The 23,200-nt window shown below is 34.3% G+C and overlaps 5 protein-coding genes across 9 annotated transcripts in view; 2 read left to right on the forward strand and 3 right to left on the reverse strand.

Moving 5' to 3' along the window:
* Positions 1-12,698, forward strand: part of LOC123313251 (transmembrane ascorbate-dependent reductase CYB561) — a 43,744-nt gene extending 31,046 nt beyond the window's left edge. For 2 of the 3 annotated variants that reach the window (XM_044898046.1, XM_044898048.1), the window contains 4 exons: positions 5,974-6,197; positions 6,901-7,109; positions 7,784-7,953; positions 10,044-10,572. In XM_044898046.1, coding sequence (XP_044753981.1) covers positions 5,974-6,197; positions 6,901-7,109; positions 7,784-7,953; positions 10,044-10,194 — 754 coding nt within the window. In that variant the 3' untranslated portion in view covers positions 10,195-10,572. Of the gene's footprint in view, positions 1-5,973; positions 6,198-6,900; positions 7,110-7,783; positions 7,954-10,043; positions 10,573-11,972 lie in introns of those variants that run through there. The other variant, XM_044898047.1, reaches the window with a different exon arrangement.
* Positions 2,859-4,010, reverse strand: LOC123313252 (proteasomal ubiquitin receptor ADRM1 homolog). Its single transcript, XM_044898049.1, has one exon. The coding sequence runs from the start codon at positions 3,806-3,808 to the stop codon at positions 2,933-2,935; it is 876 nt and encodes a 291-aa protein (XP_044753984.1). The 5' UTR covers positions 3,809-4,010; the 3' UTR covers positions 2,859-2,932.
* Positions 12,699-14,031: 1,333 nt separating the features above from the next.
* Positions 14,032-15,582, reverse strand: LOC123313021. 2 transcript variants are annotated; one of them, XM_044897684.1, is made up of 3 exons: positions 15,440-15,582; positions 15,228-15,386; positions 14,032-15,169 (listed from the first exon to the last, which is right to left on the reverse strand). In XM_044897684.1, the coding sequence occupies exons 1-3, from the start codon at positions 15,443-15,445 to the stop codon at positions 14,246-14,248; spliced, it is 1,089 nt and encodes a 362-aa protein (XP_044753619.1). In that variant the 5' UTR covers positions 15,446-15,582; the 3' UTR covers positions 14,032-14,245. The 2 variants fall into 2 exon arrangements, with proteins under 2 accessions (XP_044753619.1, XP_044753618.1); XM_044897683.1 differs by having other exon boundaries at positions 15,222-15,386.
* A 343-nt stretch (positions 15,583-15,925) lies between these two features.
* Positions 15,926-19,290, forward strand: LOC123313302 (probable cytosolic Fe-S cluster assembly factor AGAP009023). Its single transcript, XM_044898130.1, has 10 exons — positions 15,926-16,125; positions 16,245-16,331; positions 16,384-16,539; positions 16,614-16,887; positions 16,980-17,222; positions 17,272-17,494; positions 17,848-18,005; positions 18,067-18,304; positions 18,857-18,940; positions 19,066-19,290. Exons 1-9 carry the CDS (start codon positions 16,063-16,065, stop codon positions 18,906-18,908), a joined length of 1,494 nt encoding a protein of 497 aa, XP_044754065.1. The 5' UTR covers positions 15,926-16,062; the 3' UTR covers positions 18,909-18,940; positions 19,066-19,290.
* LOC123313301 (ARF GTPase-activating protein Git) lies at positions 19,242-23,162 on the reverse strand. 2 transcript variants are annotated; one of them, XM_044898127.1, is made up of 13 exons: positions 22,975-23,162; positions 22,789-22,919; positions 22,619-22,731; positions 22,286-22,475; positions 21,965-22,095; positions 21,718-21,892; positions 21,520-21,592; positions 21,093-21,278; positions 20,957-21,039; positions 20,646-20,897; positions 20,366-20,521; positions 20,102-20,311; positions 19,242-20,025 (listed from the first exon to the last, which is right to left on the reverse strand). In XM_044898127.1, the coding sequence occupies exons 1-13, from the start codon at positions 23,030-23,032 to the stop codon at positions 19,834-19,836; spliced, it is 1,950 nt and encodes a 649-aa protein (XP_044754062.1). In that variant the 5' UTR covers positions 23,033-23,162; the 3' UTR covers positions 19,242-19,833. The 2 variants fall into 2 exon arrangements, with proteins under 2 accessions (XP_044754062.1, XP_044754061.1); XM_044898126.1 differs by having other exon boundaries at positions 22,789-22,922.
* Positions 23,163-23,200: the final 38 nt, after the last annotated feature.

Consider the following 23,200-nt stretch of genomic DNA (forward strand, 5'->3'; position numbering starts at 1 on the left):
CTTCTCGGATCTGGTAGAATATGTTAGAGATCTTCATCTTATGGGAACATTGATGACCTCAGGCTAACGACACACTTTTTCAGTTCTTTCGTCCATTCAGAGATCAAGAGACTATCGAAGATATCAAATATTTGTCGGAGGATTGGCTCTCGAGTTGAGAAAACTGTCACTAAAAAGATTTTTATGAATGGAAGGGAAGATTGTTCTTTTCAAGAATGATCTTTAGTTCAAACAAAGTACCCACCTCTTGGCTATCCTGAATATTACTAATGGAGTTCATTTTCCTGATTATGTAGTTGGTTGATACAAAAATAGATTGAAATCTCCATCAGTAGAAAGAATAGCCCACCCCTCTATTAATTAGGATTTCATTTCCCACCTTAATCAATAAATTACTCCCTTATCGGCAGTTAAAACCCACTATTTATTATTCCCATCAGGATATAAAGCATTCATTTCAACCTGAAAAAATCGTATTTCAAAAGACCTCAATTAGCATCAATTTTCCATTAGTTCATGACAAAATAGCTGGGTAGTGGAACCATGAAAGTGTGTCACAGTTTTCCCAATCTTGAATCAATTGAAAATATTCAAACTAATCCATAATTAACATACCACAAATGCAGCCATAATTGAATACATCTGTTCAATTCAATTTATAATTATACACTTCAGCTTTGATCAATTTTCAATGCTAAGTATCAATCATCCCTCTTAAAAGTGTCGATCATAAAATTACAGTTAGGTACACGTTTTACTTCTTATTGTAATGGCACTAAGCCTTATCCAAACTGATTGTACATTATGGTATTAATGATGGATTTGATGGAAATCAAGGTCAGATGATGCGGCACAACTGTTTCTATCGGTAGATTGTTGTCCACTTAAATAGCAATTTGTTCATCGCTAATAATAAGAATAATAATTTGGGAATTTCATTCTTGAAAGAAACCTCGATCTAAATTGATTCGTCATTGAAATCTTGGAGAATATCGATAATCTATTGGGATATCACTTCAATAAAGAATCATTCACTAATGTGTAGTGAAATAGTCAACTGAAAAAAATACTACAGTGAAGACAAAGTAGAAGACAATATACTCAGTGAAGAAGCTATTTCAACCTAAATTTTCTGGATTGGGATATGAAAGTTTGTTGCTTGGGAATTTCGCTCATGACTTTCACGAAAAATGTTTATGTGGCCATTAAAATTACCAGACAACAAATTTTTATATTGCAAACACAAAGATTGATGATTGACAAGTTTTAAACACTCTAAAGACCTGAAAAAATTATTGTCCTCGATTATTTCAATCAATTCAATATCATCATAATCTCCAAACCATGGTTTCGACCTTTCTGTCCCTCTTCAGAGCACCATAACGTTGGTTTCGAATTTTCACCTCACTGATATTCGTATTTCACCCTAAAAAACGACGTGAATCAACCTGTATAAATGCCCAGATTCCTCGAGCGTAAACTTTAATTCGAAATACGTAAATTGCAATTTCACGCTCAACAAATCCATCACAGACAGGTAATAATATAAAGTGGTGCTTTCTCTACGCATTTTTCATCGAAAAACAATTCAGTTTCGTTATCGTGTACCAGATGCTTAGAACGTAGGTTTCTCCTAGTAATTTTTTCTTTAGGTTCCATTTGAAACTAAAAACCGCCAATCAGTTGAGCAACTATTGTTATATATCGTGTACAGAGTGAATCTCTTACTTGTAAATTAGAAATTTGCTTCATTCATTCTTCTATGGTGAACAGAAGTAATTAGAATTAGGTATAGCTTAAATGATGACATTGAATAACTTGTTCAGAGTTTAAATCTGAAAACCTTTATGTATACTACGACAATTTCAAGGAAATAACTGAAAGCCCTTCTAATTTTTCATAGTCCTGGCTACCAAATCAATCCAGGAACTCAAAAACAAAATTTCTCATGCGCTTTATCAGAAATAAAGATCATAAAAAACCGTATATGTTGAGTTGAGGTGGGAATTGCTAAATTACATGGCATATTAAAACGAAACATTGTCAGGATATGACTAACTTGTTCAATTAAGACACAATTAGACCTAATGATAACGTTATAATAATCATAAGGCAGGATCCGCACAAATGATGTAATGAAGGGTGTTATCACCTGATGTGTATTCCTGGGAAACTACACGAAACACAAAAGAATTGTTCCTGGAAATTCTCATTTGGAAATTATTAATTTTATTATCGAATATTGAACCAAGCCATAAATATTTGTTCTCCGAAAAATAAGCCTCCTTCCAAAACTAGGTTCGATGCTAATTGAATTCATTGAGGGACAGAAAAACAAATAATTTTTTCTTGTTTGAGAAGAAATCTAGTAAGCTAATATTCGAAAAAAGGTTCATATATCTCAATTATTAAAGACTTGAAAACAATTTCATTATTGTTTCCCCTCATAATTCATCTAAAGAAGATTTTACTGGAGAATTATAATTATTCAAGCTTTCTGTTGAAATCATACTTCCTACAAGTCAGGATCCATTGATTTGATTATGAGAAACAATAAGCATTCAAGTGGATCGTTTAGATCTGTTATATCGTTTTATGAACCGCAAATACAGTATTTCGCCATTAAGAAAAACAGTTAAAATGTTTTTTTTCCGAATGAATTCAACGTGAACTCATTCTGATGGAATTTCAGGTGAATTGATGAATTTCACCAAAAATCTATGCTCAGAGTAAGAGCAAAAAATGTGAAATTAATTTCAATTACACCAGAAGTCAACGAATAAACCATTCTTGGTAGAAAACTAAATTGTTCCCCCAATTTATGGAGTTTGATGTTCACATCAATATAAATTAAAGGGTAAATTCAGAAGCCATGTATTTCTTATTGAATGTCTCAATTGTTGTGCACAATTCTTCTTTAAATTCCTAGTTTTCACTTAGACTTGTCATCATCGTCATCAGTATGACTGCCGTCAATAGTATCTTGATCATCATCCTCATCTGAGCCATCTTTCAAGTCCCCACCAGTTGTAGCAGTTTTTGCCGTCTTCTTCTCATTCTTCTTGTCTATTTGGTCCTTGCTTTTAGTCTTTCCACTGTCTACAGCGTCCAAGATGGTAACACTTTTGGTCTGCTTCTTCCCGTTCGTTTTGAAGCTTTCATTCACATCGGTTTTGAGATTACTCTTCCTCTTATTCGCTGTATTTTGATCTTCGGCTGAGGTGCCACTTTCAGATAGAGGAGTAGTGTCGTGCTTGGTATGCGTGCCTGAATTGTTTCTGTCAACTGACCCAGATCTACCAGCAAATCTGCTGTGTTCCTCGTTCATCACTAAGGCAGACAGCTGAGCAGCAACATCCGGACCAAATATCCTCGACAGTTGAGCTTCGGTTATGTTGAAAGCTGAGGAGAGGGTGTTCTGGTGATGCGGAGGATGGTTCAAGAGGTAATTTATACGCCGGCAATGCTCGTCATCTTTGTCAGTTTTTGGTTCCTGCAGCCAATAGAACATTCTGACGGTAGAACTTTCAAACCTGAGCACATAAACGCGACCAGTTGTACACTGCTTCACTTTGGTATACGTGCAGTCTCCCGGAAAGATGATAAAGTCGTCCTCGACCGCAAAAGTTGTCCTGTCTCTCCAGCAGAAATGCATCAGGTCGTCGGAATTCCTATAGATGTAGAGTGAGCCTTTCCTTTTATCGGGGTATACCCAAGTGCCCTGCCTGTACATTTTTCCTGCTCTCATTTCAACGATATGAGCGTGGCCATCAGTGTTACCTATAGGCGATGGTTCGAACAGAGCCATCAAAACTATTTCAAAAAGTTGCTGCTGATACCAATGAATGCGTTCTCCTGGGTGATCCTCCTTAGCATTTCTTTGGAGTCCAAAGGATCTTTCTTTGGATTTAGGAATCAAGGTGAATCGGCGATGCAAGGGGGGAGGAAAGCCATCAACGAACTTTTATTGATCGATACATGACATCTGTCAGGTATGACAGATTGACAGATGATTTTATTCGATGCAGTTCAGTTTCTACGGAAAAAATTAAAAGTGGTTTATTCAGACGCCATGTTCAGGAGCTAAGCTAAGCAGTAGCTGATCATTAACACCTTGTATATATTATATTGTGACATATCTGAAGCCATTCCAGCAATGCTTTGGTTGCAATTTTTTCATGATTGATCCATTTTTAAAGTCTGACGCTACTGTTCTATATGAGGGGGTTGGTTTTTTTGAGTTGTTCCAAACATTTTCTTTCTTCAATCATCCACCCTATAATTATTACTGCATTTCCTAGTATTCATTCAAGACCGAATCAAAAAACTCTTAAATATTCATTCTTTAGTAATCCCATACGAGGAAAACCGATAAATGCAACAATTTGCATTATTGCAAGCTTATTGTTGACTCATTTTTATCTGGATACGTATAGCAAAGAAATTCAGAAGAAAATGTGAAAGCACGAGTAGTTTATTCGTTATATTATGCACTAATTATGTTCAAGCTCTTTGTTGACCTTTGTTGAAGAGGAATTAACTCTTATTTTACATGCTATGTTACATTCTCTAGTTACATAAGACTGCATAAATTAATACATTAGAATTGTGTTAATTGATTATTATTTACGCATGCAGATATTCTCATTGTATTGGCTGCTACTGAGAAAGAATGATAATTTTTCTGAAATGTCTTCAAGGTTTGATTTTAGATGTACTTATTTCTATCAAAAGTAATGATTTATGAACTATCCCCAATCAAATCACATTCCTCAATCAATTTATTCGAATTGAACTTGTGTCTGATCCTCTTATAGAAAACCATATGTGGCATAAAGTTAGATGGACCAAAATAACTTTCCTTGTTCTATAGAGTAAAATAGGTGAAATCAGCCTCATCGACTTTCTCATAACATATGGCGTTGATTTGTCATAAATATAACTTGATCATTGAACCCATCAGGTGCACAAGACGGTTCAAAATGCCTTGGAACTTCTCTAATATAATTAAACAATCTCTCTTCATTCAATTTCTCCATGGTTGAAGTTCAATCGTCAACGTTTTTGTTGAAAATTTCACTTTCATATCGTTCCCATTCTTATCCGTATGAAATTGCTTCGTACTCGCTGAATCAGTTTTTAATCAGTACCAAATATAAGTAAAAAGATCTGATAGTAAAATTATAAAACATCCAACTAATATTTGATAAAACATGACTTTTATTGTTGACAAAAAAGTTTGTCTATTTCAACTATGACAACTGTTTTTTTGTGAAAGATTTATATCTGAACATGTCACTAATGGATAGATCAACGAAATGAGTACTAGAGTACTACCTTACATTAATTGAGTAACTAAAATTATCGATGACTTCGTTATGGTTGCTCTCGTCTGATTAATTATGCACTGTAATAATAACTATTCCTATCATTCACATGTGCTTCTTAAATTTTATTCAAATTAGATCCTCATAGATGAGTCATAATAAGAATTTCTGAACAACAAAATTATCTCATCAAATGCAAGTTGCATTCGATTATCCAATTAATGCATTCATTAATTTTAGTAGCTTTCTAACAATGCAATTGTTATTCTCCTTGACATCAGGAATTTGACTCGAAATGTTCGAATCAAAGTCCACAATATAATTGTTTCAATAAAAGCTACATAGATTTTATTATAAACTTATTTTGGCTATCAGACTTTGCAAAATTTTAGTGCGTACTGAAGAAAAATTACTGTAAATGTTCCACCTGACCGAGATTCATACTATCATCCTCTCAAATAATGTTGTTTTCGTGTGTCTGTACTTTGGTGAATTCTAAAAACGTTTTCTTAGAAAATTGGCCAAACATCTTGAGTTCCCAAAACTTCATAATATGAGATGCTCTGATGATAAATATCATCAGTAATCAGATGAATATCATCATCATTAACTATTGGTAACTAATGAATTTTTTTTTTCGTTTCAGCCATAGACATTATGAGGACGAAAACGAATGGGGTTGTGGAAATTGGTTAGAATATACGTTGGTCATAGTATTAGCGACAATTTTACTTCTTGGTTCGCTTGGTCTTACCCTCTTCTGGGTTATAAACTATCATGGTGGATTCGCTTGGCAAGAAAACCCAAGGAAACAGTTCAACTTACATCCGGTACTTATGGTTGCTGGATTCATCACATTCAGTGGATTCTGTAAGTATACAATCGATAAAGAACTAACAGCAAAATCTAGGCAGTTTTTTTTCTATTCGGTCAGATCCGGTGAAGTATGCCAGAGGTTGACCATTAGGAATGAATGAAACCATTCACGCCCGATTTGAGATATTGGTGTTTCCCACGATCTGTGGTTTTGATGCTTTCCAGCAATAAACTGATTTCAACCGAGCTAGCAACAAGTATACTGAGTGAAACAGCCTATGTGTATAATTAGTCAAACAATCCAAAATTCTTCGCTTTCTATTTGAAGGGAGACATTGTTCAATTAAGATTTTTTTTTCTCTAGACTCTAAAATGAACCCATTTTCCCATGGTGAATATCTATATAATTTCCAAGGATAATTTAACCTCCTGAAGATGCTATTGTAATAGCGAAACACGTGTAGTGCTTGAAGAACTTATCCTAGTGGTATTATGTAATTTAATTTCCAGTTCACTTCAAAGGATATGGTCTCATGGTTCCTTATTCGACAACATTAATATTTCGAGCAGAAATATGGTGGCAAATATGCACCCCTGTTGGAGTTCAGTTTAATGTTTTCACATTATCTGAAGTGATCCTTATCACTAGTAAATATAGCGTATAGTCCTTCAAACCACTGTTTCCCAAACTCTTTTTCCAATACCTTATAGAGAAATGAGTTGAGGCGACGTTTCTAACCTTTTGAGTCTCTTCCAGCGATACTGCTCTACCGGATATGCAGATGTTGCAGGCGAATCTACGTCAAGCTTCTACACACAGTGTTCCATGCGTTGGCCATACCCTGCGTTGCGCTGGGTTTCTTAGCTGTGCTTGATTCACACAACTTGGCCGATCCACCAATACCAAACTTCTACTCACTCCACAGTTGGATTGGACTTGTGACAATGGGCTTGTTTGCCATACAGGTGAGATAATAGAAAATACACATATGTCTATATAATATAAAGGATCAGGAGCCTTCCTTTGAAGACTGAAACCTTCATTAAAGATTTATGAATTGTATTATGGCGTTGCTCATAACTCTGTAGTCTTTGTGATTACATCTTTGTGATTAAAATTGTTCCCGCACTAAACTATCAAGAGAAAAAACCGATAAAACGAATGGTATATCGCTCGTCATAATATTTTATTGTACCAACAAAAATATTTTCTTTTGTCAATACATATAGATACGTTTCAAATTATCAAGTGGGCGTCAACAAAATGAAGAGTAAAAATTCTTGAAACTGTTATTACTCAACAACAAAAGTCCCGCTAAACATTAACCGAATTCTTAACGTGTTTGACTAACTGTTAGGTCAATTTGAGCACCTATATAACGGCATACTTTGTTGTTCTCTTGGAATCATTCCTTCTGACAGAATAAAATCGTGACATCTGCATCAAGTTTAGTCTTTACATAGCTGGAACCTTTTAAATTTTAAACGACCATCGACTTCGACGGTAGATTCCAAGGAATTTAGATTGTTTAGGTATACAAATCGAAAATTTTTCAATCGGTAATTTTCTGTATAGATGAATGTCCAAAATTGCTGGATTAACTTGACTGGTGAACGTTGTTGATTTGACTTTTTTCCAGTTCGTGATTGGTTTCTTCAGCTTCCTGATCCTACTCTGTTGCGAGGGGGCAACAGCAGGATTCAGATCGGCAATGGTGCCAATCCACGCCTCTTTTGGACTCACAACTTTCATGTTAGCAATAGCAGCCTGCGTTACAGGGTTGACCGAAAAAGTCATGTTTAAACTTGGGTATGTATATTATTTCGGTTCATCGGCTTTTACCCCTCATTCTTTTATATCTACAAGTCTATTTTGTAGTAGGTTGGCATGGTTTCTACTGAAGTTGTGAAGAGACAAAGTTACGAAAAATAGGCACGTTTAGCATTTGAGATAGACTTGTAGCTTTATCGTTTCGCTTTCTTCATCATTTTTGCACATGACTTGTTGCCAGATTATTGTTTTGTCTTCGTTGTTTTTTGCCTGCACCAAGCATGATTGCTTAATCAATGTTTTGAAAGCTATTTTCCACATATAAGGAGTTGGTAGATTTTCCACGACGTCATTTCATTGGTTATATCCAACTAATTTAATAATACATAAAGTACAGTGCGCAAAAAAATTAACGCACATACTGAAAATCTCAATTTTAATGAAAGTTAACTCTACATTGACTTTATAACTTATTTTTTATGTTCTCTCGGGAAGGTTTTGAACGAAACAAGTCACATTAAATGGAAGAAAAATTCAGGATTTCACCGAATCTTATGTGAAAGAAGAGAAATGAACAATTTTCAAAATACTGAAATGCTGATAAGTGATTTAATACTTGGTATTTCCACCCTTTGCGTTAATTACAGCTCGGTAACGACGGTTCATACTCAAAATGAGTGATCTTAAAATGTTCTGATCTAATCCTTCCCAGATTTCTCCAAGTTGGATTCCTAAGTCATTAAGATGAGTAGCTGGATGATTTTCTGAACTTCGCAGCCTTCTATTGAGGTTGTCCCAAACCTTCTCAATCGGATTGAGATCTAGACTTCTTGCTGGCCATTCCATTCGAGAGACTTCAACCTCTTCAAGGTACTCCTGAACGATGCGCGCACGATGGGGTCTGGCATTATCGTCCATAAAAATGAAATTTTCACAAATGTATGGGGCAAATGGCACTACATGCTCTTCAAGAATGTTCCTTATATACTAATCAGCATTCATAGCTCCATTATCAACGACCACTAGGTCTGTGCGAGCAGTCAAAGATATTCCACCCCATACCATAATCGATCCTCCCCCGAAACCAGTAGTATTCAGGAAATTGTACTGAGCATATCTTTCATGTGGACGTCTGTATACAAGGAAACGTCGATCACAATGGTAAAGGTAGAATCTAGACTCATCTGTGAAGAGAACTCTTTCCCAATCGGCCTCTTCCCAATGGATATGCTCTCTCGCAAAATCCAAACGCGCCCTTCGATGGGCTGGGGTAAGAGCTGGGACTCTTGCCGCCACACGAGGCCTTAAATCATATTCTCTGAGGCGATTTCTTATTGTCTGAGTGCTAATTTGCACCTCATGAGTTTGCTCAAGCTGAATTTGAAGGAGGCGAGCGGTTGCAAACCGTTGTCTCAACGAAGAAACTCTCAAGTAACGTTCTTGAATGGCAGTTGTTACCCGTGGTCTACCCTGTCCTGGTCTTCGGACATTCATACCTGTCTCCCTGAATCGCTGCAACATTCTGGACACACTTGTATGGGAAACCCCAAACCTTTCTGCAATTCTTGTGTATGTCCACCCTTCTTCTCGCAAAACTACCGATTGGGCACATTCCTCTTGGGTCAAATTGCGTGTTTCGCGTTGCATAGCGATCGAGTGTAGAAAATCAAACGAAAGAAAAACTATTGATCACTAGAATTGATCGAGAACAACTGATTTTAGAATGGAGCCAATACATTCAAAATCTGATAATATCATCTTTTTTTATTCCTGCTGGGAAAAAACATCTGTATTGAAGAAAACCGTTGAAAGTGGATAACATATGCATGCATAATTCTGATAAAAATAATTATCATTGAGAACACCTTCAGTTGTAGAATAAATTTGAGATTTCCAAAATGTGCGTTAATTTTTTGCGCAGTGTATAAACATTTTTCTGTAAACTACTGAACTCAATACATCTTCGACTCTGAGAATCCTCTTGAAATTTCACTGAGGGGGAGTAGCCAGTATGAAATAATTTTCTGAATGAAAATATCGAACATTTGTGACAAACAAGATATAACTGAAAAACTAATACATATTGATTATGAATAATTAACACTGATCTTATCGTTCTGCACATACAGAAAACGTTATTCGGAGTTCGAGGAGGAAGGATATGTAGTGAATACGATAGGAGCCACCCTCATTATCCTAGGGATCTTATTCGGCTACATCCTGAACAGAAATTCATTCAGGCACAGGCCAAATGTAATGATCCGGTCTCCCGACCTCTGAACTTCGGAGGAAGCAACGACGAAATAACTAGAGCTAGTTCATATAGCTTCATTTTATGACGAGACGAGAATATATTAAGGAAAATCCATTCATCTATATTTTCATAGATGGTATTTCTAAAAAGACTGTTCCAGTATTTTCACGCATTTTGGATCGTTCATTGCTAGCATGCACTTTTGATAGCAAAAATATTTCAGAGTCAAAAAAAATTGACGAAAACAATTTTATTTTTTGTTCGGATAATGTTGAAGAACTTATTTAGTTATCTGTTGATTTAATTGTCTACAATAATATTCTAATTTGTATTGTACATATTGATAACTTTTATATTTATAGTTTATAAAAAGAGAGATATGAAATAAATTAATTTAAGATTTTTGTTTTTCTTTTATTTCCCTTCTTGCATGCTGACCTGATTGATGCTTTAGTTGATTGTTCAGCTTGTTTTTGCTTTGATTGTTGTTTTCATACGCTTTATTTTTCACTGTACTCAGCAGGCTATGATAATCATTCATTCATATACGCTCTTTCATTAGTAGGATTAGTGAATTACTCACAAAATTGGATTTTTATGGTTTCAATATAGCTATTGAATTTTCTGGGTTGTAATAAAAATAATTGACCTCTATTGATCCAAGTATCTATAGAAAATTCCGAATCTTCCAACAGTCCAAACTGTGATTTTTATAAAAAAGTTACACTTGTCATTGAGATTTTTTCTTAATTTTTTCAACAGTGAGTGAGTAGGCATTTGAAAATAGAAGACCATTAATTTACCAAAGTAGTAATAACAGTCGTTTATTGCAAATATATAAGCATATATAAGCAATTGGCCATCGACCTGAGGTCCTTCAGCCTATTTTATCAAAATCGTTTAGAAAATTACTAGTGAGAGTATTTATAAAATATCCATTTATCAAAATTTGAATGAATCATAGATAATCTTCCAAGATTATGTTATGAGAGTAGTTTTGACAGTCTAGCTACGATGCTTTCTTTAGGATCGCTGACGTTATGCCGTTGCTAAAATAAATGGACCATAATGTACAGGGTGTCCCGGCATTACATGACTCTTTCACAGGAGTGAATGAAGTATATAAAGGCGAGTCAGGAATCCTTCATTGTTTTTTCCTACGAAGCCCCTCTGCAAGATATGTGTGCCTTCAAATGGTTCTCTCATAATTCAGTTTTTTTGTGATAACTTCTGAACGACTCAACCGATTTTGAAAATTAGTTTAGTTTGATTCAATACAAATATGAGTAAAGCACTGATAACAGCAAAATTCTTCCATTAATTCTGCAAAAAGAGGTACATCTACCGAGATGTAACATCGAAAAAATGCACCGTTCCAGAGTTTCAACCATTTTTATGATTGTATATCGAAATATTTTTCATGAATATTTCAACCTTACCTGTTACATTGGTAACTAGAACTGTTAAATGATTCCATAATTTGTCTCAATTAGTATTTTTTATATTTATTTGAGGGGTATTTCACCATAAAGAGGAGGTGAAAGAGGTAGAAGGCATGTATTAGGACATCAGCATTATTGGGAGAAGATATTTTGAATGCAATAGACTATAGAGCTTGGAGCTTGCAGTATTTAGGAAAAAATATTTCGATATTCGATCATTCAAATGCTTGTAACTCGAAAACAGTGCTTTTTTCGATGTTGCACCGGTATATACCTTTTTTTGTAGAATTAAAATCTCCGATAGAAAACATATAGCATCACTCTCCGGCTTTCCCCATTAAAATCCATTGATTTTATTCCAGTGACGACTACTCGCAATGGAAGGAAGAAGGAATTGTTGTCAACGTGCTGGGGGCCATCCTCATAGCTCTTGGCATCCTGGTATCTTTCGCAGTACGCAGCCCCACCTTGAAAGGCGACACCAGGCTGTCGGTCACTGAAAGATTGTAGGAAATCGCGCTTTCAAGCGCAAATAATAAAATATCGGATATAAATGCAAGCCCAGAACCCGAAAGATTCTAATCTGAAGGAGGGACAAACATCTCAAACCGCCAAATATTCGTATAGGTAATGATCAAAGATCTAATCTTTGGTAATAATGTAAGGGACACTTTTATATCTACTTTACTTGATCTTTTTTAAAGATCTTCTCCTATCAGGGGCTTACCTCTTACCTACCTGATACCAACCAAATCGTATCGCCTAACGTTACCTAACGTAGGCTACGACCAAATGTATAGATAACGTGTGTGAGGTGTGTACGCTTAAACTTGGTGTTTTTTACTCATACAAATTAGCAAATTACAATATTAATCATTATGGAATCCATTAATGTACAAACTGCCAGGGCAGGTTATCTATACATCTATTCACTTGTATCGAAATAATGTTGTCTTATATTTATATACATCGAACCTAGAGGTTCAAACCTCTTAGTTTTAATAAATGCTCCAATGTTTGGTAGATCGTCGAAACTAATCTTCAAATAGCTGATTACCACATAGACGGATATTTTCAATAAAATTACCTTTATTTGCCTTCATTAATTGAGACATAAAACTGCAGATGATAATGATTCAAATGTAAAGCATGACCCAAATCTCATTTTATCTTCTGGAGGAGAGCCTTTTGCTCAAACTTTTGTAGTATATGTATATGATAACGATAAAAGACTAATGTAAAAGAAATGAATGTATTGTTTAATTAGGAAAAGGGTTCATAGGAACCTTCCAATATAAGTATTTGTTCTGATCATTCCGAAAAGCTTTGGAACTACAAAGCGTTGAATGTTAGTGAAACAAAGAGTAGATATCAGGTGTTGATTATTGAAATATCTAAATTTTGTTGATCGCATCGTTATAGTTTTAAGGGTATGTTAGTATTTGGGCTCATGTCGGTCCAAATCAATCCTTTGATATGTTTGCAAATATTGATCAATGTTCTATAGATTCTTTTTAGGACTAAATGATATAATTTCATTGAAGAAGAGCACCAAAGACGAGTTGTTGTGTTTTGATTGGTTTGAATTTTTGAAATGTTATAGATGTTGAACTATATATAGTAGATTTTGATGGAGATGATCAAATTAATCAGTTAGGCAATATATGTAGTATGATATTATATGTTAGCCTATTTGTAAATTTTAATAAATACATAATAATAAGGATTAAATGAAGGCGCAGTTATTTTTCCAAGCGGAAACATTTGATGATATGCTTCAACACAAACACAACTAATACAGCAGCTCTGTAGGCCAGCAGAACTGAAAATTATATATAATAACGCTAGGCACGTCGAATTTTTATTCCAAAGGAACTATGGACAACTTCTGAGATCAAATTCAAGACCGCATCGCTTTTATAGTGTTATAAAATCAATATATTTTGAATGAGAAAAATGGGGTTAGTGACACCTCATTCGAAAGGCCTTTCTATTCCGAGTTTAGCATATTGATTTCCTTTCCATTAAATCCATTTTCATATATTTTTTTCATTTCATATATAAAGTCACTGTAGTTTCATTTTATCAGCGCCATCTACCAGCAAATATCAGAAACCTCTTACCATGCGGTAGCGACCCCTAGGCAGAATTAATTCGAACTTTTGGAAACACAATAAAGACAGGAACGGATTCAGCGGATCGAAATTTGTATGATCTATTGATGATTTTGTCATGCAACTTTCAGATAATCTCAAATGTTTTTTTTTATTTATTATTCTGTGTGAAAAACTAAACTGACGAAGATACAATGGGTTGAAAAACAAATATTCAAAATAAATTGGGGAGCTATGCATATATTGATGTCCTTACATAATGGGAATATTCAAATTTCAAACTTCTACTGAACAACAAAAACAACAATTAAATCAATTTCCTTTATTAGGATGAATATTAAATCATTCAATAAAAATAATATAAAAATATGATTTGTTCCATACTGCTATTCACATGTGGAATTGTGAAGCTGATCAGACCACTCCTATGCTAAATTAATTACGTATTCTTTACAAAGGAAATATTAGGATTGCCTCATATACGTTCTATAAAACTCAATTTGAATGTGCAGATATTTGAATTAAACTTCTGTTACGTTTGGCTGATATACCCTCAAAGGCATGCTGGAAATTCTGGTGAATAAAGGTACAAATTTATCTTCTTCTATGTTCCGCCACTTCTTTTGAAGTATTTTTTCTGTATATCTCAAATCATCACGGAGAGATTCATTGAACTTATCTACCTTCATTGTGAAGAAAAATGCAGATTTTTTTACTAGGGGAGATATTTCATCACAAAAATTGTGAAAGGCTAAAGCAAATTTTTCTGGAACCTCATCCAAATTTTCAACAACCATTAAACCACTGTTCTCTAACTTACTCTTAAGATGAGAAAGTACTGACCCATAATCATTTATATTTGAGAAATTTGAAGATTTAAGTACTTGTTGAAAATCAATGGCTTGATACCCACATGTGGATAGCCTACAAACTGCATACTTTGATACCTCTGCAACTAGCTTTTTTGTTGTTTCTTCAGCTTCACTTTCAAACAGAAATAAATAAGATGTAGGATATTCTTCTTGGAATGTAGCATCTATACCAGTGACAATGGCACGCCATAATTGTGGATCTTGTTGAGGAAATTTTTCTTTGATTAGTGATATATCAATGCTTGACTGATTGTCAGCTTTAAGAGACCAATACAAAAAGTAAACAAAAAGTAGAATAATTGTTAAAGAAATTTTTTTAGGTAATGGTGACAGAAATAGCACCCCTTTCGATATTACGTTAATTCGGGAAGGGTCCAGTGCTCCCAAATTCTTATGCTTTGCTTCCAAATTGCTATGCTTTGCACTTTCAAGAATCGCTCTTTCTGATATCAATTCATTCCTCTTCAAATTTCTTCTTTTAGTAGTAGAAGTTATCTGTTTCTCCTGATTATATTTTTGAAAGGACGATGAAGGTGGTCTAGGTGATGGAATATGCACAAGTGTTGGATATTTCTAGAACCACATGATTGTGAAGATTACACAAACTATGAAACTGATTAGCTACCTTTTCATTTTTACTATTTTCTAGTCGATTATCCTCACTGTCCACTTCATCCTCATCCTCATCAGTGGTTTCCTCTGAATTAATGAATTCTTCTGATTCATGTTTGGTTGGTGTCGCGGATTTTTTTGCATATCGAGATCGTTTCGGAGATCTTGAAGGTTTTGACTGGAAATAATAACTTTATATATAAAATAATTAGAGAAAAAACCGTAACTTACCGGCATTTCTAATCAGAATAGATGGGAATCAAACAGATACAACCTTGTCTCTAGAATAAAAGGAAAAATTCGTTTGCAACAAAAAGGTGAGTAGTAAAATTTTCAAAACAAAACCAAAGATTTTGACAAAACATCGACAGTAACAAAGATTAGTCCTCTTTGACAGTAAACAGTTTGAAAAGATTCTGTGAACGCATCTTCTTGCTTCATGGACTCCATCAAAGATTAGAGAAAATCAAATCTTTAGACTCCATTGATCAATGGATTAAACCAAGAGGAACCTTTTGTTTAATCCTACCCTACTTCGTCTTCGTACCCAGTGAACTCTTTCGAACTGATCCTAAGGTCGAAGCAAAGCACCTCGCTTTGACCAAATTAATTAATTAAAAATTAATCTTTGGCTTTGACCTTTGATCTGTAATCCATAGACCTGATCTATGACCTAATCATTGAACTCTATGGTTCCCATAGAGTTCAATGGACCTAATCATTTCCTTAACCTTACTTTTTCGAAAAGTAACCTCACAAAAAGGAACTTTTTCAAATTCAAAAAAATTAAAAAATTGTATAGTTTATTCTTTAAACGGTCTGATCTGCGACTAGCCAGAAACATTCCAATCGATATGTCCCATTTTAGTGGAGTTTTGCAATTAACAGATCTGGATGATTTCATCACACCATCACAAGTAAATAATCATCACAATAAATTTTAGTACCTCTCAATCAATCCCTTGTATTTCCATTTAGAAAACAAATTTTTTTTTAATCCAGTCATTTTGATATATTCATTTTACCCAACTTTCAGGAATGTATCAAGCCGGTGAAAATCGACAGAAAAATTAATTCAGATACGAGAATCAAGATAGAAGAAGGTCAATACTACCAAGAAAATGTGAGTGTAATCAAATAATTTCTAAGTTGTAAATGAATTCGGCTTTTTTAAGGATGGTATATTACAAAAACTGGATAAAGTCCAAATAACATTAGCTGATTGCTTAGCTTGTTCTGGATGTATAACATCTGCAGAAAGTGTTCTCATCACACAGCAGAGTCAAGAAGAACTTTTGAGAGTTTTTGAAAAAAACAAGCAATTGAAAATGGTAAACTAATCCTTTGTTGTTCATTTCATGCACAATATGAATATGAAACTATCAAATATTTATTACCTCTTCAGGAAAACAGAATTGATGATTCTAAATTCATATTGGTATCTATTTCTATTCAACCAATATTATCTTTAGCTGTAAGATACAATATTACACCCAATGAGTGTGCCTCCAAGTTGTCAACATACTTCAAAAGATTGGGTGCAGATATGGTAGTAGATATGTTTATAGCTGAGGAATTAGCACTTTTGGAAAATCAGTTTGAATTTATTGAACGATATAGGGCTTCAATGGATGATGGAAAAACTAATGCTCTTCCCATGTTAGCATCCAGCTGCCCTGGTAGGTACCTTGGGTATATTGTTTATATAAATTTGATATTATGAGTGAACCAAGGTATAAGATATCAAAAAATTTTTTGGATTCACTTCTAGGCTGGGTATGCTATGCGGAAAAAACACATGGGTCCTACATTTTACCATACATTGCAACTACTAAATCACCGCAGCAAATAATGGGTTCTATTGTTAAAAATTGGCTCACTAAAAAACTAGACGATCGTTCAATCTATCATGTGACTGTGATGCCATGTTTCGACAAAAAGCTCGAAGCCTCAAGAGAAGAATTTTCGGATAAAGCCAGTGAAATCAAAGATGTGGATTGCGTCATTACAGCAAGTAGGGTGATACTAAACATAATGTTCAGAACCTCACCTAGATATTTCAGTTGAACTTGAGCAAATGTTGGAAAAGGATAACATATCCTTGGATTCCTTGGAGAAGTCCACATTTTCTGAGCCTTGGATTCCGACAGAAACTGTTGAGAGTTTGCCATATTTGAGGAGACACATAGGTTCTGGGTCTGGTGGGTATTCAGATCATATATTTAAGTTTGCAGCAAAAGAGTTATTCGGAATAGAATGTGATGAGGTAGAATATAGGGAGTTGAGGTAAGTAGATAATGTCTTCGTTTACTAATTCTGTGTTTTCTTCCTCTGAAAAAGATTTTGTGATAATTTTTCTAAAAAATAATATATTGCCAAATGTAAGGGGGGTCATAACAAGCGCCTATAAGCTCTGCAAGAGCTTTTTAACAAGTTTAAGTGGAAATATATGTAATAATATCGATCTTCACTTTGGATATTTCCTAGTTTATCCATACAACCTTAGAACAACTTCACTTTTTGGTTATTCTTTTTTTTCTATATAGACAAGTACTTCTTCGGTAATTTTTTTTCAATGAACTTGCTCCTCATGGAAACATACAATCAGGTTATACTTTAATTTGATGGCCTATTTTCAGAAACCCAGATTTCAAGGAAGTAACCCTAGAAAAAGAAGGCCAGACCCTTTTAAAATTTGCAATTGCCAACGGCTTCAGAAACATTCAAAATCTTGTGCAAAAATTGAAGAGAGGCAAATCCCCTTACCATTACGTTGAAGTTATGGCATGTCCATCAGGTAGGTTGTATCAAAGTATTGTCAGTGCAGTATTTCACTAATTTTTTTGCATATTCCAAAGGATGTCTGAATGGAGGAGCTCAAGTGAGGTCGCAAAACGATTTGAGTCCAAAAGAGCTCACAAAAAAATTGGAGGAATTATACTGTTCACTTCCCTGTAAGGACCCTTCCGATTCGAAAGAATTGAAATTTCTGTATGAAAATTGGCTACAAGGAAGAGACAGCGAGAAAGGGAACAGCATGTTACGCACTACATACCATGCTGTTGAAAAATCAACAAATGCTTTAACTATTAAATGGTGATATATTTTCTGTTATATATTGGTTGAATAAATATTTTTTCCAGTTAGAGTGTTATTCTGATTTTTAACATATACTCAGTACTATCATTATTTTTCAATTGTAGCTTTTTTTGTGAAAAATCATCATGTTTTTTGATAATTTGCAAATTTACCAATTTTAATTCCTACTAAAGATCAATATTTTCAAGTTGGTATCATTTTGTTTGATCAATATTCGGCTAATCAAATAATGTCATAATTTGACTGAACTTCACCTGATTGTGAGAAATGGCTGAAGGAGAAAAAGCTGCTGCAGCAGATGATAAGAAAATAGTTCATACATATCCATTAGTTAGGGTGAGCTTGACGACATAAAAATAAGTTATTATATTAAATATAGTTACTTTCAATTCAGGGTGGTGACGACAATTCATCTGCCATTGAATACATTATGTTCCAAATAGTTGAACGTTATTATTTTTATTATTCCGACCCCTTGATTTTTCACATTGCAGGAATTGATAAGAATTTCAAATTTCTGTTGCTTAGATATTGTATCTTCGTTTTTAGCATTCTGATATGGCTGAGGAAACAAGGCAAGATGCTGTTGAACTTATTGTAACAGCATGTGAAAAATTCTCTGCCAACAATGAAGTAAGTGCATTAAGAAGAAAGATGTTATAGTCGAAGAGGGGTGATTATTTAGCCTACAAAGAAACCTTTTCTCGATGGTTGTATGAGCGTGACAATGTGTTTTGATGATGTTCTCCATCTTTCAGGGCGCGGCTAAAATGATCAAAGAAGAAATGGATAAAAAATTCGGACCACCCTATCACGTTGTGGTGGGAGAGGGTTTCGGCTTCGAAATAACCTACGAATGCAAGAATTTACTCTATATGTTTTTTGGTGGAAATTTAGGAATATTAGTGTGGAAGTGCTGATCAAAAATAGCAGATTACACATGGATACTCATTTTACTTTCGAATATATAATTCAATCGATAATGAATGCCTTATTAACTATTTTTTTTTTAATAAATGTAACAAAAATATTTTATAACAGAATATAGTTTTAACTTGATCTTCAGTACTGAGCTAATCTTAAAAAATTATATTTATTATTTCAACCTATTTAAAAATTGAAATTCCTTCAAAATTTGGCACTATTTCATTCAATGAACAGTTTGAATGATTAAAAATAGTTTTTCTAATCAATTTTTCGGGATATGTTAAATTTCTTCAAGTTATCAGCAACTTGAAAATTTTAAACTTTCACAAATAGGCAGTAGAAATGACTCCAAATTAACCCTGTATTTAAAAATGGAATAATTGCATTTCACTTTGTGCTAAATATTCTTTCAAATCGTAAAAAAATGATGAATCGTCAAGCATTACTTTCAGTACTTAACTGTAGGATGAACCACTTGATGTACTCTGCCAACTAGGAGATTAAATCCAATTGCACTTAGTCCTAAATTAGAAATATTCAATAATAAAAAACATCAGAGATTGGCTTGAGCCGAAATAAAAATTATGAATTTCGATTCATCAAAACGAACTTTTAGCCAATATCTCCCTCGTGTTACGAACAAGAACATAAGCATATTCACGAATTTGAGATAGGTGATGTTCCCTGAGTTTAACATCGCCCTCCCTGTAGGCAGCTACATATTCCTTGCATTCAGGTTGCAAACGCGGTAGTACATCTAGCATAACTTTGGTTATATCGGCAAACATTTCCTGAAAAGAACTCATTTGGTATTGCACCAAATACATACATATCCAAAATATTTTGTGAAAAGAAATGTTATCTTACTCTTGGAAGGTTCGCAATGAGCTTGGCAGTGGCTATCTTGACTTTTTCAGCTTTCGGTATGCACTCCTCTATGCTTGACTCATTCAAACATTTCCACAGCTGTTGAACACTTTTTGTGATATTCGCAGTCAGCAATTCGATAGGTTGTCTGGAATGTCTCTCAGAATAATAATTCTGTACCCCACTTCTTGCCTGATCGAATTCTTTCAGCTTAAAACAAAGTATGAACCAGCCAGATCAATTTACACTCAAATTCAGACTTACCTGATGTTTGAAAGCTTGTCGACTTGCTTTGGCCCCTTTTGCTACATCTCTTGTCTCGTACATACTGGACGGTCTTTGATTTCTTCTTTCGAAAATAAAATTATCATCTACAGATTTTCCACTCAGAGGAGGCACATTGTTCGGTTCTTCCTGGTTCTGATGGAAAAAGAGTATAATTATTATAATCTTTGAATCAATTCTAATAGAGCAATATTTTTCCACTGAATTAAGAATCATTCAACTTTGAAAGTGACACATCATCCTTTAATCACAAACCTACCATCAAAATTGTATCCAACGAGTTGAAGGCAGTTTCTCCGTTCAATCTAGAATTATCTGGTATTTTAGAAAGCTTATTTTTCAAGTCTGTGTTTTCGGAGATCAGAGTATCCACACATGCCTTCAATTTATTAACTTCAGCTTTTAAATCAGATATAGTATCATCGGATAACTTCAACTGCTTTGTTAGTTCCAATATTTCGGTAGTTTTCGAGTTATCTTGGTCATCAGTTGAGGTACTGAAAACTTTAACCTGAAAAAAGTGTTCAATAATAAAAAATTCATAAAACGCTCTAACAAATAGGTAATTACAGCTTTCGGAGAAGGAATAGTATCGTACTCTTCATCTGAAGCTACTGTGTCATACACTGGGTCCTCATCGAAACATGAACGAGCTGAAATTTAATACAGATGTAATTTCGATAGCGGCTTCATAAAAACCACCCACTTTTTTCCGATAAACCTTGCCGTCTTTGAGTATCCACTAACACATCATAGACCAGATTTTTCAACTCGGGAGTTGAAAAACGAGCCAATTTTTGTCTTCCCTGATTTCTTGTAGTGGACAATGTTGGATCTACTGGTAAAAAGGGAACTGTATTTAGCTCTATGGCATCAACACAGCTCAACCAAACTGAAAGAAAACAAGAAATTTGTTCATGAAAGTCTTATGGTCATGAAAACTTATAAACATAAGTCTAGCACTATCATTCTGTAAATGGGAAAAATGCAACATTATAAAATAGTATTATATATGAATTACTCCTGAATTACGATTAAAACAGTACTTACCCTAATTCATCGTCAAAGTTAAGGATTGAAAGAAAATTAGTTTTAGCAAAATTATGTCAAAGACAGCAGTGATAAACACTTACTTGCTTCTGTTTGCCTCCTATCAACTTCATCGAAAACATCTATAACTAGTTCCTCAAAAAGATGATTCGGTAACTGAAGAAAATTAAATCAAAATAAGGCAGGACAAAAATTTTGGAAAGATTATAGGATCAAAATGAATAACAAACCAAAAAATTATGATGATGAAAGTTGATAATATGACGAATAATATTAATCACCTTTTGTAATTTTTCCAAGGAAGTAGAATTCGAGTAAAATCCATTTTGGGGAATTAAAATGTGAACACCAGCTTGATGATCAGGTTTCCGCACTGTCAAATAGAAGCTAAAACTATCAGTAACTTCAAATTGGCTCTCAAGAAGCCTGTTGTAGATCTCCTTATTTGCATTGCTCCTAAATATTATAATTGAAAGGATAATGATTCACGATATTCCATGTACATTACTAAACTTAAGAAAAACATACTTTGCATAGTCAATGGGGGTTTTTCCATGTGCATCTGGACATGTTGGGTCTGCTCCGTAAACTAGTAAAAGTTCGATTTGAAGAAATTGTTCTCCTTTAACTGCCACATGTAAAACAGTAGTTCCTTTTTCCTAGGAAGCATAAATATATAGAACATATAATAATGGTTTATCATTTATTATGGATAATATATCTATATCTACATTTCCTCAATCCGATTAGAAATATTTCTGAACTACATTGGATGCACCAGACAAACAAAAATGAAACTCAGCATCCCTCTCAATGAAATATATGCAGCCAAAATTATGATTTACTCACATCATGAAAATAGTTTGGATCAGCTCCTGTAGCTAACAGCTTGAATGAAGTTTCAAGATTAGGAGTCCTAACACTAGCATGTAATTGCTTTCCAAGTTCATTCTCAACACAAATAGGACCTTCATCGAATGTCTGCCTGAGAGCAAATGTACACATCTGATGTTTGGACTTGATGAATTCTGACTTCACCCTTAAAATGAGTTGTTTTACATTTATTGGAAAATATAGAAGCAAATGACCTTTCCAAAAACCAAGAAAGGTTCACATGCCTAATGTCTGAACAAATTTCAAATAAATCCAATAAACATTTCTCTATATATCACAGAGGCTTACTCTAAACTATCTCTAGGGTTGGGTTTCTTCTTCAACATCATTTTCGAGCCATTTTCTAATAGCATATGTTCCCAAATACTGTTCACCCCATTATTGACCAGAGTCATTAGCATCTAATAAGGACAAAAGTTTAATATCAGGGGTCTTTACAGAATGAGAATTTCCCTTACGTTCATCTGTTTCCCTGGCCATTGACTTTTCTGCAACGATTTTACTTGGGAGATGTGCCTTCCAAGGCTCCTATGTACACTACAACATTGTGTGCATAATAAAATACCTTTATTCAAGGAAGCCCAAGAAGCTTCTGAAAAAATGTTGTTTAGCGAGCGGAAGTTTAATAATGCTTATTTAACAACCTGATGATCCACAATCTCCACAAACTTCGACATTTTGAGAGTAATTTTTACGAGACATATCTTCAATTACAATGTGCTCTTGAAATTATTGATCTTTAATTTAATTATCCTCACATAAACTTAATCGGGACGTTTTGTTTATACCACTTTTCATTCCAAAGACCTATGAAAAAAATAAACAATGACAACTCTTTACTTTGACAAGTGTAGTAGTTCAATTGAACCG

This window comes from Coccinella septempunctata, chromosome 5 (assembly GCF_907165205.1).
Source record: "Coccinella septempunctata chromosome 5, icCocSept1.1, whole genome shotgun sequence".
Taxonomy (NCBI): domain Eukaryota; kingdom Metazoa; phylum Arthropoda; class Insecta; order Coleoptera; family Coccinellidae; genus Coccinella; species Coccinella septempunctata.

Excerpts from the sequence above, each read along its gene's own strand:
- LOC123313252 (XM_044898049.1), bottom strand. The coding sequence starts at position 3,808 with ATGGCTCTGTTCGAACCATCGCCTATAGGTAACACTGATGGCCACGCT.
- LOC123313021 (XM_044897683.1), bottom strand. Across the intron at positions 15,170-15,221 it reads AAAATAGTAAAAATGAAAAG|AAATATCCAACACTTGTGCA; the intron begins GTAGCTAATCAG and ends ATGTGGTTCTAG.
- LOC123313302 (XM_044898130.1), top strand. The coding sequence starts at position 16,063 with ATGTCCCATTTTAGTGGAGTTTTGCAATTAACAGATCTGGATGATTTC. Across the intron at positions 16,126-16,244 it reads ATTTCATCACACCATCACAA|GAATGTATCAAGCCGGTGAA; the intron begins GTAAATAATCAT and ends CCCAACTTTCAG. Across the intron at positions 16,888-16,979 it reads GTTAGCATCCAGCTGCCCTG|GCTGGGTATGCTATGCGGAA; the intron begins GTAGGTACCTTG and ends ATTCACTTCTAG.
- LOC123313301 (XM_044898126.1), bottom strand. The coding sequence starts at position 23,032 with ATGTCTCGTAAAAATTACTCTCAAAATGTCGAAGTTTGTGGAGATTGT. Across the intron at positions 22,732-22,788 it reads GGCCAGGGAAACAGATGAAC|ATGCTAATGACTCTGGTCAA; the intron begins GTAAGGGAAATT and ends TGTCCTTATTAG. Across the intron at positions 20,312-20,365 it reads GACAAGCTTTCAAACATCAG|CTGAAAGAATTCGATCAGGC; the intron begins GTAAGTCTGAAT and ends CTTTGTTTTAAG.